Source organism: Syngnathoides biaculeatus, chromosome 17, assembly GCF_019802595.1.
Source record: "Syngnathoides biaculeatus isolate LvHL_M chromosome 17, ASM1980259v1, whole genome shotgun sequence".
NCBI classification, from domain to species: domain Eukaryota; kingdom Metazoa; phylum Chordata; class Actinopteri; order Syngnathiformes; family Syngnathidae; genus Syngnathoides; species Syngnathoides biaculeatus.
Window position 1 is genome coordinate 8,148,850 of NC_084656.1, and position 13,025 is coordinate 8,161,874.

Consider the following 13,025-nt stretch of genomic DNA (forward strand, 5'->3'; position numbering starts at 1 on the left):
ACCTCCGTCAAAGGCCGCGCACCAATCAGGAATCGCCGGTCAGTGGGGGCGTCACTCGTGCGTGGCCTAACCAAGCGGTTAAAAGCAGCCGGGGGTCTGTTTCGTGTATCCTGTTTCCTTTGCCGCGCAAAGATGGCTAGAACTAAGCAGACCGCCCGTAAATCCACTGGAGGTAAAGCTCCAAGGAAGCAACTTGCCACCAAGGCAGCCCGCAAGAGCGCCCCGGCCACCGGCGGTGTCAAGAAGCCTCACCGATACAGGCCCGGTACCGTGGCTCTCCGTGAGATCCGCCGTTACCAGAAGTCTACCGAGCTGCTCATCCGCAAGCTGCCCTTCCAGCGGCTGGTGAGGGAGATTGCGCAAGATTTCAAGACCGATCTGCGTTTCCAGAGTTCGGCCGTTATGGCTCTGCAGGAAGCCAGTGAGGCTTACTTGGTCGGCCTGTTTGAGGACACCAACCTGTGCGCCATCCACGCCAAGAGGGTCACAATCATGCCAAAAGACATCCAGCTGGCACGTCGCATCCGAGGAGAGAGAGCATAAGCTCTTTTTCTTTCGCACCACAACGGCTCTTTTAAGAGCCAGCTCACTTTGATCTAAATAACAAGGTTCTGTTTTAGATTCAAGGCTCTGCTGAATATTAAATATTGCTCTTAAGAGTAGGTTGCAGATATTGTACCAGCTCCTGAAGTAAATACAGAAAGGATTAAAAGCACATAAAATGGGTAACTTTTTGAAAGATATTACACAAAGCAGAGCGATTTTGCTTGTGACGAGTAGAGTTACTGCTCCTGAGCAAGGAACTTGCTGTATTTCAAATATGAGAATCCACTTTCAAATATCGCATGATGCCGTGAGTAGCCATGGGACCATTTAGAACGGTTCGGAAAGAGGACATTTTCAAACTAAATGATCACGCAAACCAGATCAAATGATAAAGATTATCAAACCAAAATAGTTAAACAGTGATGAAAGGCAACCTTCAAAATCAGTGGCGTGTGAGGATAACCTGGGGAAGGTGAGCAAAGAGGTTCCTTGCGATACAAAGGTTAGACATTGTGAGTTTTTCAGGATATAAGCTGTGGTTTGGAAGACTTATTTATTCATTTATTTTTGGTTTGTAATGAGAGCAAAACTTCGAGATACGTGAAGTCAGCTCACTTGACCGCAAGTTTGGCTGGAATAAAGAATGACTAGGTTTCAAATGACGTCACCACAATCCGTAGATCAATCGGATAAATTAACGACGGGAAAAAACTTCACGCTTCACCTATCGCCTGTGTTCTCTCTGACCTCTATGACACACAAGACGTAATTGGAAACCTGTCCATTCTTCAAAAAAGAGGCTTCAGGCTGTTTAAAATAAGATAAACTTGAATAACTCCATGATGGGGAAATTTGCAGTAGTTCAGCAACAATAGTGGATACATAAAATGTATTAAAATATAGCATACAACAGAAGGAAGGCATCTCGATAACGAGAAGCAAAGCAGGCCACATTCGTAGTACTGAATGGTCCACGCGTGGGGGAGGAGCCTGCTGAGTGACATTGCCCCTCCCACGTTACTACTACTGTCCTCTTTCAGGTCCGTAGTTTCCTAATAAATTTGGCTGACCTCACGCTGCAGTCATTCATTAAATGGTTCAGTTACGGTTAATTGTAGAATGTCTGGAAGAGGCAAAGGTGGCAAAGGCTTGGGAAAAGGTGGGGCCAAGCGTCACCGCAAGGTCCTCCGCGACAACATCCAGGGCATTACTAAACCGGCCATTCGCCGTCTGGCTCGTCGCGGCGGAGTCAAGCGTATATCTGGCCTCATCTATGAAGAAACTCGCGGTGTTCTCAAAGTGTTCCTGGAGAATGTCATTCGAGACGCCGTCACCTACACCGAACACGCAAAGCGGAAAACTGTTACCGCGATGGATGTAGTCTACGCTCTTAAAAGACAGGGCCGTACCTTGTACGGTTTTGGTGGATAAATACAGGAGTTGCTTAACTAACCAAAGGCCCTTTTAAGGGCCAAGCACTTATTCTTAGAGCTCTTAATCCGTCATCTGGGTCGCTTATGACGAGTTACGTGCAGGGAGTCATAACCTTTGTGGTTACCGGATGTTCAATCCTATTTTACAATAATCAGTTTGCCAATTCCACTCAGTTCAAGATACTGTTGCAGATCCGTCGGAGGGCACGACAGTGCGGAGAGACGACGTGTCTCGGCTGGATGGCGTTGTCGGGGAAGTGTGGGCATCCCTGCAAAAGCTATCGGACCTCTGTCAAACCGTAGAAGATGGATGGACGCTGCCATTTTTTTTTTTTTTTTTTTGGTCTTGAATTTCACGTTTTTGTACATGACTTGTGCACTCACTGTAGTCTTGGGACATTAACCACCACTGTCTGGTTACACATAGGCCCGAGTAGTATTTGCAGAATTGACGTAATCCTGGATCATCACATTGTCACTTTAAATTGACTGCTTACATTTCTCAGTCTCGGTGCCACTTGATCTTTTCGTTTCAAGCTGCGTCTGCAACATGATGTAACTCCATCTTTTTCCACGTTGCGTCATGATTGTCTAAATACATTGTATAGGCATTACCACATACTGGTAACCCTGTCTTTTTCTGTGTCTTTAAAAATATTATGCCTGTTCTATCAGAGAGAAATTCAGTGTTGTTTACATACTTGGCACAAAGCTGATTCTGATTGAATCAATTGTCCTCTAACGGTTGTGGACTTTAGATATGATTCTAAAGGACTGGGATTGAGAGGAAGCGACCTCGCAAATATTTACATTTTTTCCCTAAATTAAAATGGGATCTGATCCTGTGCAGCAATACCAGCTGTTTGATCAATTGAAATAATGTGGTTATAAATTTGGAGAAAAAAAATTCCGCTAAGTTCATTTATTTTGTGGGACTGCGAAATGAAAGGCTAACCGCCATATTACGTCACTATTCAGGTTCGCAAATAAAGGCTCGCCAGGAGCTTAGACAAGCGAAAGATGTCAGCCAATCAGAGAGAGGCACTGGCACAGCGCTCGTTGCGTGGGCCCTCCTTATAACAACCAGGCTTTCACAGCTCCACACAGTTATCACTCAGTAGCTATGCCCGAGCCAGCCAAGAGCGCGCCCAAGAAGGGCTCCAAGAAAGCCGTCGCCAAGAGCGTCAGCAAGTCCGGCAAAAAAAGAAAGAGGAGCAGGAAGGAGAGCTACGCCATCTACGTGTACAAGGTGCTCAAGCAAGTGCACCCCGACACCGGCATCTCGTCCAAGGCCATGAGCATCATGAACTCGTTCGTCAACGACATCTTCGAACGCATTGCGGCTGAGGCGTCTCGTCTGGCTCACTACAACAAGCGCTCCACCATCACGTCCAGGGAGATCCAGACCGCCGTGCGTCTCTTGTTGCCCGGTGAGCTGGCCAAGCACGCCGTGTCCGAGGGCACCAAGGCCGTCACCAAGTACACCAGCTCCAAGTAGACCGCTTCAATCAAAACACAAAAACGGCTCTTTTAAGAGCCACAAACCTCATTTGGAGAGAATTATTCACTTAGTGCATATACACTGGTTAGTCTTTTATGACAACCTGGGTTCATTTCTTGGCCCGCCTGTGGAGTTTTTATGTTCTCCACGTGCCTGCGTGGGTTTTCTCCGGGGACTCTAGATTACTTCTCACATCCACCAAAATGTACATTATTCATTGAAAACTTAAGTTGCCCTTTAGTGTAATTATGAGAGCAATTCTGTTATTGGCAAAATGTTCAGGGTGTACTCTGCCTACTGCAGATGATAGCTGAGATAAGCTCCAGCGCTCACTCAACCCTCGTGAATAAGTATTTTTGACAAATCGGGCAATTATTTTAAAAAATGAAAAAATATTCGTTAGAATACCAAAATAATTCTCATGTTAAAATGTTACTACTTGACGGATTGAAAATAGTTTATATTGAAATACAGAAAAGCATAAGGAAAGTTCAACACTGTTGTACTCTATCCTGATTGGACAACCGTTTCCCCGCTTCAACTAGCCAATCAATAAACAGTATCAATAGGCATAAATACCATATCACATAACTGAAGCTATAATTTTGTGATCTACTAACAAATTATTGTAAATGTATCTGCAAGAGGGCGAAAATGTACGTGCCGCGTACATTTTGGTTATAAATTTTACGATTCGTAATCATTCTAAGTAGTAGCTGAGTTGTAGCCATCGCGTATGCCGGTGATGCGACAGTTAAGTTTAGAATCAAAGTCTGAAGACATCTGAAGAAAGTGACAGAAAAGAAAACTATTCAAACTAAAAATTATTACCTGGATTTATATTAAATTGAGATTTTGGAGGAAGAAATTGGTAACACAAACTGATTATTAAATCAAATAAAAATTAATTGAATTGGACTACACAAATTATAAAGCGAGGAGAAAACAACATTTCGTTGTCGATACAGTATAAACAATATTCCAACGTACGTAGGTAACAACGTGAAGTAAGGAGCCAGTTCAAAGAAGGTGACGAAATGTAATGGGCAAGACATTCGGGCTGTTTTGGTCTGCTTGGCTCGGCCAATAGCATCTGATTTCTGCGCAACGCCCCCCTGACCAGCGTCTCCTGATTGGTGCGCGGGCCTTGCTCAGCCCCGCCTGGAAGAGTGACCTCCCGCCACAAGGCTCGCTGATGCAAAGACCCCGCCCCCGTTGCAAGCCCGTTTCCTGGTTGGTCTGACTTGAGCGTCCCGCGCGTTCTGTGGCTATTAAAGCAGGACTTCCAACCGCCGGCTGCAACATTTCTTTTGTGATAGCGCTACTGAAAGAGAATCAAGATGAGCGGCAGAGGCAAAACCGGCGGCAAAGCGAGAGCGAAGGCCAAGACTCGTTCCTCTCGTGCCGGACTGCAGTTTCCGGTCGGTCGTGTTCACAGACTCTTGCGAAAAGGCAATTATGGTGAGCGTGTCGGTGCCGGCGCCCCCGTGTACTTAGCGGCTGTGCTCGAGTACTTGACCGCTGAGATCCTGGAATTAGCTGGTAACGCAGCCCGCGACAACAAGAAGACCAGAATCATCCCTCGCCACTTGCAGCTGGCGGTCCGCAACGACGAGGAGCTCAACAAACTCCTGGGCGGAGTGACCATCGCTCAGGGCGGCGTGTTGCCAAACATCCAGGCCGTGCTTCTGCCTAAGAAGACCGAGAAGGCAGCCAAATCCAAATAAGTCGATTAACTAGACCACCATTTGCCCCAAAACGGCTCTTTTAAGAGCCACACACTTTTCTTTTGGAGAGCAGTACACCCTTGTTTAAAATGTCTATTCATGGTGTTATGGCTGATTCCGTAAATGTATCACGTTTAGAGGTTCCAGCTTCCCCCCATCTCCAAGAAAAGTACAATTGAAATGATTTCAAATTGGTAGGCTGGAGAGCCATTTTGAGAAGGTCCCAGAATGTAAGTCAAAACACTCCATGGGGGGGTCCTCAGTTTAGTATGGCAGGCTGAGCAAGGGTTCCAGTTGTTAACATTTTGTTATAAACTGCATAGAGGAAAAAGGCACAACAGTTTTCATTTGATTACTTGGTATGTAAATATAGACTGGCAGCTTTGGGATGCATCAACAAAAGTGGAAGCCATGAAATAATATACATCCCAAGTGAGACCTGCCTCATAGGAAATATTTTTGATGGACATTCATCAGGAATGTTAGCACTGGTTGTAAGAAAAAACTTAAAACATTCCAACATGCTTTAACTTAAATACTATTGTATAATTCACTGTGAAATTAGGGTTGATTCGGTCTGTATCCTGCACCTATTTTTTAACTACTGTAACCAAGTTCAGTGAGTAGAATAAAACAGAGCTCACCTGGGTTAAATATGTCACAGCAAAGGGTCTGAAGGCAGTAATTTCAGTTTTTTTTTTAATAAATCTGCAAAAACTTCACTTAACTTTTTTTCCCCCTGTGAATACAGGGTGCGACGTGGAAAAATGAATGTAAATTATTTTGAAAAATGGCATCAATATATAACAGGTGAAGAAATGAAGAGGGTCTGATAATTTTCCATCTTTATTATATACACATTTAATACAGATAGACAACTCTAAACCCTGATATAGTGTAGTTTTGTCTTGAAAACATACATTTACATTGCAGTATATTTGCTAGCAACATTTCATGGACTATTTCGATAGTCCTTTTGACTGAAAACCAGAAACATTTTCATGTGTAAAAAAATCTGTGGAACAATCATAACTCGGAAGAGACTGTCTTTCACATGAATACATTAACTATGTTAGGGATGTGTTATTGTGTCAAAACTTTATCTACTGCACCCAATAAAGGATGAGGAATGAAAATATATTTATTTATGATTTACTTTCGATTCCACACTTTCACAGATTTCTTGTTACGGCCTTTCCTGTTGTTTTTTAATTTCTTCTGAGGGCCGCCACCACCACCCTGGCCCTGGAAGACAGAAATACATATATGTCATATTGAATAACAGATGTTATTATTAAAGGGGACATATTAGTTTTGTATACAAACAGTCGCGTCTCTACAGTTCATGTGCATTAAGGACTTCACGGCATATTCAAAAGCTGACTTGAGCAGTTGTCTTAAAAAAAAAAGACAATTTAATGAAATATCACAGGGTGACAAAGTAAAAACATGCCCAAACACGTGTAAATTTACTGAAAAGCTCAACATTTAAACAAAATGGGACAAGCCCAAAGGAAAAGAAGTACATAAGTATTAACACCCTTAGCTTAATATTTTGTTGAAGCCCCTGTGACAGCAATCGTAGCATGCCTCAGGTCTACTTGAGTATGTATCTATGAGCTTGTTTGCATTTATTGATACATTTAGAAAAATATCTGAAAATATGTTTTTACTTTGTCATTAAGGTATATTTTATGTTGTTTTTGTAGCCAGGCAATCGCATTATTCAGTCGAAATCTAGTTCCAGGAAGGCAGCCACTTCCTTCAGGCGTTTCCACAGGTCCATTACAGTCAGGGTAGTGGGAACCGCTGTGCAGTTGAAGATGTGCTGCGTGTCGTGAGGGTCCTGTCCGCATTTCAGGCAGGGCTGACGATAGTATTGTGGACATGAGCCAAATCGTCATTGAGCATGCGGCTTCGTCCGGAGCAGAGTTGCAATAGTTTGGATCTTGTGGCCTGCGGAAGATCGATTTCGGTTTTGTCCACCAAGGGGGTAGGGTAGCCACCAAGGATGACTACCGGTTTGTAGCCAGCCACCACGTCTTCAACCGCCGATGGAGCCTACGTAGCCCGTCTCGGTAGGCTTGTTCGTCGAACACCGTGTCAGTGGGGATGTCTTTGTCGATGTCTTGACAGAATTTAAGGACGTCATGGCGAAGTAAGCGCGGTTGAGGTGGTTCGTTTGACACCTGATGGCACAGGTGCGCGGGTTTCTGGCAGCGTAGCAGATACTGGCGGGCAAGTAGTTCGTTGTGTTGCTTCACCGGGTGGATTTTGATTTAACGCTCACAGGCTGCATTGATGTTGCCGTCAGACGCGTAGACCGAGATGTCGTCACCATACGACTTGAGAGTGACATCGAATTCCACGGAAGATGACCGTTCGCTTAGGTATGATGACAACCATCGCTTGATATGGTCTGGTAGTGTGGTGCTGAGAAAGTCGTTGGTGAGTTGGTCAATGCTAACATCATCGAACACCTTGGATAGGTCAAGGGCCACCAACACCGTTGTTTTGCACGGTTTCTTGCAGTTCAAGCCGTTGATGATAGCAGACGTTATTTGATGGGGCGCAGTGACGGTGCTGCACTATATTTTATGGAGATGTTTTTTTCAACAGTCATAAATTCTACAAACCTTTTTACGTTTCTGTACTGCTATCGTGTCCACCTCCATATCATCCTCCTCATCTGTTTGGAAGTCATCGTCATCTTTGTACTGTTCCGACTCCATGTCCTTCTCGGCAGATCCCTTCAAAGTGAAAATGGATGCTGTGGCGGAAAACGGTGTTAATAGTTGAACATTTTAAAGTAAATAGTCACAACATGCTAGGAGCTGACAGGGGTAGAGGTCACTCAAGCTGTCTTCTGAGTCGCTGCGGTCTTCATTGTCGCTAGAGGTTGGCTCCCATGTACCATTGCCATGTTTGGACTTCCTGCCGCGGGGGACTTCAGCGCTCGTCTCTTTTGGCCGTTTTTGCTGGAGTCTTATTGGAATGAACTCAACTCCCTGCTTCAGACATTCTTCATCTGAGGCAGCAAAAATAAACAAGTCAGTGACACCAAATCAATGATTCAAAGTAATTATGACTTGAGTAGAGGCGGCACGTTGCCGCAGCACAAGAGCGTTGGCCTCACAGTTCTGAGGACCGAGGTTCTGACCAAAACTCCCACCATGAAAAAGACATGAGTGGAATCATATACTGTATTGTTGCGTAGAACAAGGAAAGAGCCCCTGTGAAAGCAGTTCTAGAGGTAATCACCCTGATCATGAACAAACACAGCACCGAATTGCCCATGTATACATTGAAGCAGCAGTGAAAAACTTTTGACCTGAGGCAAGCCACAATTGACCCCTCCATACAGGGCACTTAACCACACCTTCCGAAGTGACGTCACGCCACGTGCGCTGACGTAAGACAAACAATTCGTAAAAAATGGCAAATACAATACATTGTTAACTGAGACAGACGCCATGCTTCTGAATTCATTCAAATCAACGATATATTATAGATTCTAAATACAATACATTCTGAACTGAGAGAGACGCCATGCTTCTGATTTCAATCATTCACACGTAGCAATGTTATGCTAGCGAAGAACGTCTCATTCATTTATACGAGACGTGTATTAAAAATCAAATTTAGGGCATATCTTTGTGCAAACACAGTCCGGTTAAGCTTCAGCCGCGAGCCAGCAAGAAAGCGACACGTTTGTGCAGTCCGATCATCGCTAAATATCGCTCAACAAAGAATAAGTTTGTCAATCGTTCACACGCAGCAGTGTTATGCTAGCGAAGAACTTCGAGTTCATTTATACGAGACATGTATTGAAAATCAAATATAGGGCATACCTTTGTGCAAACATATCTGTTCCGGTTGATATTAGATGGATTTAGTTGATGATGCGGTCTTCCACAAAGTTTGATCTTTCAAAGGCATTTTTCGTACTGGGTCTTCAGTTTTGGAAAGGGTACGAATCGAACTCCACCAACTAGCCTTTCAGGATACCTGTCGTCACTATTACAAAGTCCGTGACTACACCTCTTGACCATATTTTTTGTTAAATAACCGAAATACGCGATAAAACACTAACAAAACCTATACTGGACCATGCAATGTTGTCTGAGAAAATGGCGGGAGCAAAAATGGGCTTTGGTTTATGCAGATCTCTGGCCTCTGATTGGTCAGTGACGCGGATTGCGCAATATCCACGGAGGGGTTAATTATTTTGCCAAAGTCACCTTGCTACCATCTGTGAAACTCTACATATGAAAATAGTGAGAAGGTTGCTAGGGGTGTTCCATCAAATAGTTCCTTATGCATCAGCTGATCCAAATGTTAACGTGTTGAACATTTAAAATTTATATTTTTGAATTATTGTGTTGACATACTCGTTTTGAAAAGGACACTTCTTCTTGAGGAAGCTGCACTAATTTTTCCATTATCTTGAAAGAAAAAATATATCTATGGAAGAAAAAAAGCAAAACTTGGAAGGATTTGGGACCCATTTGTCTATAACTGAGCATTGTGTGTTTCTTTCGGTTTGTCCCTTTCGAGGTCGCCACAGCGTATCATCTCAGATGAAACCTGGGTGCCACTCTTGTACAGGAGCTTTGCTGTATAGCTTTGCTTAGCATAAATTGGCACAAACTCGAATACTGCACTAAAAAGCCTTGGCGATGATGCACCTTTCTCAGCCACTGCGATAAAAAGATCTTGGGAGTATCTGTCATTTCAGGCGGAATACTACATCATACGGTCAATAAAAGTAACTGTTGTTCCACATTACATCCACTGGAGGGCGACACTTAAATGACTGACGCACTTGTGAAAGTCAAATGACAACTTTTAGGAGGATAATATAAAATGGTGTGCCACCTTCACACTACAGTTCTCAGAAAATAAATACCTCCTGTTCCAACACTTTAAGACATTGAATATTACAAGATGTCAGTGAAAAGCTCAACCTAAAAGAGGCTTGTTGGTGGAACCCTTGCTTTTTTTTTTTTACTGCAATACTGGTATTTTTATGTATACATTTATAAACAATGCAGGTGTTGTCACTGTCTAAATTAAATATACAACCGGATGAATTTAAACCAAAATAATTGTTTTTAACAGTAAAGAAGTGTGTTGCCCCACATATTTGCAGATTTTGCTTTACCGTATATTCACAATCAGCGGTCTTCTAAACAAATGAGGCACATTATACACCGCTCCTTACAAGGTGCACGTTATGTCCACACTGAGTTCCAACATGTGCAAATGTTGTGCGACTTGTCCGCAAAGAGTACACTTAAACACACTGGTTACATTGTTAGCATGTATGCTAGCACGTGTTTTGGCATGTACGTAAGATACCATATTCGCCACTCAAAGCATGCTAGCAGGATGTAAATAGTGTTTAAAATACATGTTTTTTTGTCAATTATTTCTTCAGTCATTCTTTTGTTTTATTATTTGCAAGTTATGCTATTGCGCTTGCTATAAGTGTGATCATTTTAGTTTCAATGTGACACCGTGTACCTCACCTGTAATGAGCAATGTAAGCTTCTTCTGTTTACAGATGCACTAAATCAATTGTTTATCCTTACCTTGTGAGTACCATCAAATAGTATCTTATGTACACACTAAAACATGTGCTAGCATACATAATAACAGTGTAATCAGTCTCTAAAGCATGCTGTCCATTTTGGAGACGCTAAGACTTTTGAGTTCATCTTATGATTCCAAAATATGGCACATATACATAGGTAAATGAGTACTGCATCCATTATTCGCAGATTTTGATTATACGCAGGGGTGTAAGAAACATAAACCCTGCACCCTGCATGAACACTGTACCTGGACTCACACTCTTTAAAATAATGCTCTCCATTCAGGCCCCGCCCCCCAAAAAACACTTCGCTCTAGAATGTTTTCGTCTTCCTCTTTTAAAAGGTTTTGGGATTTCTCAGGGGCCTTAGTCTATCACAACGTTTATCTTGTCTTCCTCTTTTAAAGTTTTTTGGGGGGATTTTTGAGCGCAGTGAATCAATCGCAACTGGCTTGATCTGTTTGTCTTAAAGGATGTTTGGCCTCTCACCCGAGCAGGCTTGATCAGTTCATTCAACAGTTGCCTTGTTGCAGGAACTGATGCCAGCTGCCTCTGAGCATCATTGCTTCAGTGCCCTGACAATGAAAGCAAGGTAAGAGATTCATCTTCACTGGAATAAAATATTTTGCTTGAATAAAAGAAATCCAAAAACCTAAATTCAACTTCTTCCACGTTTTGATTGCACTAGATTGCCTTTAGGGGTTTCGGAGAACAGCGTACTGGATAGAAATCCACATCACCCTTTCCAGCTTTATATTTGCTTAAAATGTTAAACGCCGTCAGTAATTTTCATCCTAAATCACATTATGTGATACTTTGTCTATCACATCAAATCATACAATAGACTAAAGCTTGTGATCTTTAAGGTCACAAATGTGAATAAGTTCAAAGAGGTATGCATACTTTTTCAAGGCATTTCAAGTATAACCCGCTGAGAGGAGTTCGTAAAACGTTCAGCATAACTCATTAAAAAAAAAAAAAAAAAAAACACACATAAGAAGTGGAAACCACATGTGAATAGAAACCAGTGGAATGGTATACCCCCAGCTCACATTTGATGAGGGCCTTCTTGAAGCGCTTCCCGTTGACATGTTTCAGTACATGGTGCGGCTGCCTGTTGAGGTGTCTGAGAGTCAACTTACAGAAGAGCTGATTACTGCATAAACAGCACAAAACAACATGCACAGTATTTTCAGATTATCTTGACTAAGTACTTGTGTCATTTCCATGCTAACCATCAGTATGTTGTGGTGTCTTACGGTTGTTTTGAGCTTGGCACAATGTGCGGTTCATACTGGCTGTAGTTAAACTCAGCTTGGGAGCTCAGTTTCTGATACGTTTTCGCTTTAGTGAAGTTCTGCAGCTCCTCTAGTTTGAACGGGAGTTCATGGCCGTTGAGTGTGCACTTTACCTGAAACATTTTTAAGGTTAATAAACTGACAGTTCATTTTAAATCCACGCATTCAATCGTCGGCTGTGACGACAGGTACACTTGTGGTGTGCTAGCTTCACATTCATCTTTTCGGTGTGTCCTACTTGCTAACCTTTTTGTTATCAGTCAACTCGAAAAAAGGGTGGGTGAGTAGGAAAGCCTTCACGTCCGCAGGTATGTCATCCATGGGTGGAAAAGAATCAAAAACTGCAATAAATCGGATAATTTGATTTGGAGGGGGTAAGTCTGTAAAAGGAGATCAAGCTACACGTGTTTCGCCGCGTCGCATCCGACGTAATAAAAGAGCGACATTGAGTAATTGCATTTACATTCAGGCAACGAATATGGTCAATTTAGAGAAACATCTCGTTGATTAATCTTTTTTTTTATTTAAAAAAAGTATGGGGATGATACGACCTGTTATTTTATGTACACTATGTACTCGAAAGAACACGGCGCGAGCCTTTACAAAAAAATGAAAATAAATTCATATTTCATTCCGAGGTGATCGCTATTTTTTACTTATAAACATGAGTGTGAGCACTTCGTCCTTGTCAACGTTTATAATAAAAAATAAATAAATAAACGAACCTCAGATCCTTTTCGCATCTTCAGTCAGGTGATTAATACCAAAGATGGTAAATTTCAGAGATACTTTTTTGTTTATTTTTTCAAAAGCACTACGAAAGCAGCGATCATTCCACATAAAGTAAACAAACTATTACAGCACAAAGCAACTATATTTTTTTAATATACATAGAATTAAAGTTACTGTGGTGACCAATTTCGT

At 42.4% G+C, this 13,025-nt stretch overlaps 5 protein-coding genes across 5 annotated transcripts; 4 read left to right on the forward strand and 1 right to left on the reverse strand.

Moving 5' to 3' along the window:
* The first annotated feature begins 130 nt into the window (after window positions 1-130).
* LOC133490597 (histone H3) lies at window positions 131-659 on the forward strand. The gene has a single exon (XM_061800867.1). The coding sequence runs from the start codon at window positions 133-135 to the stop codon at window positions 541-543; it is 411 nt and encodes a 136-aa protein (XP_061656851.1). The 5' UTR covers window positions 131-132; the 3' UTR covers window positions 544-659.
* A 936-nt stretch (window positions 660-1,595) lies between these two features.
* Window positions 1,596-2,768, forward strand: LOC133490606 (histone H4). Its single transcript, XM_061800878.1, has one exon. The coding sequence runs from the start codon at window positions 1,666-1,668 to the stop codon at window positions 1,975-1,977; it is 312 nt and encodes a 103-aa protein (XP_061656862.1). The 5' UTR covers window positions 1,596-1,665; the 3' UTR covers window positions 1,978-2,768.
* A 167-nt stretch (window positions 2,769-2,935) lies between these two features.
* On the forward strand, window positions 2,936-3,842 carry LOC133490604 (histone H2B). Its single transcript, XM_061800876.1, has one exon. It carries the CDS (start codon window positions 3,103-3,105, stop codon window positions 3,475-3,477), a length of 375 nt encoding a protein of 124 aa, XP_061656860.1. The 5' UTR covers window positions 2,936-3,102; the 3' UTR covers window positions 3,478-3,842.
* A 127-nt stretch (window positions 3,843-3,969) lies between these two features.
* On the forward strand, window positions 3,970-5,993 carry LOC133490601 (histone H2A-like). Its single transcript, XM_061800872.1, has one exon. The coding sequence runs from the start codon at window positions 4,821-4,823 to the stop codon at window positions 5,205-5,207; it is 387 nt and encodes a 128-aa protein (XP_061656856.1). The 5' UTR covers window positions 3,970-4,820; the 3' UTR covers window positions 5,208-5,993.
* A 47-nt stretch (window positions 5,994-6,040) lies between these two features.
* surf2 (surfeit 2) lies at window positions 6,041-12,794 on the reverse strand. Its single transcript, XM_061800863.1, has 6 exons — window positions 12,348-12,794; window positions 12,063-12,214; window positions 11,856-11,959; window positions 8,047-8,235; window positions 7,844-7,977; window positions 6,041-6,452 (listed from the first exon to the last, which is right to left on the reverse strand). Exons 1-6 carry the CDS (start codon window positions 12,420-12,422, stop codon window positions 6,360-6,362), a joined length of 747 nt encoding a protein of 248 aa, XP_061656847.1. The 5' UTR covers window positions 12,423-12,794; the 3' UTR covers window positions 6,041-6,359.
* Window positions 12,795-13,025: the final 231 nt, after the last annotated feature.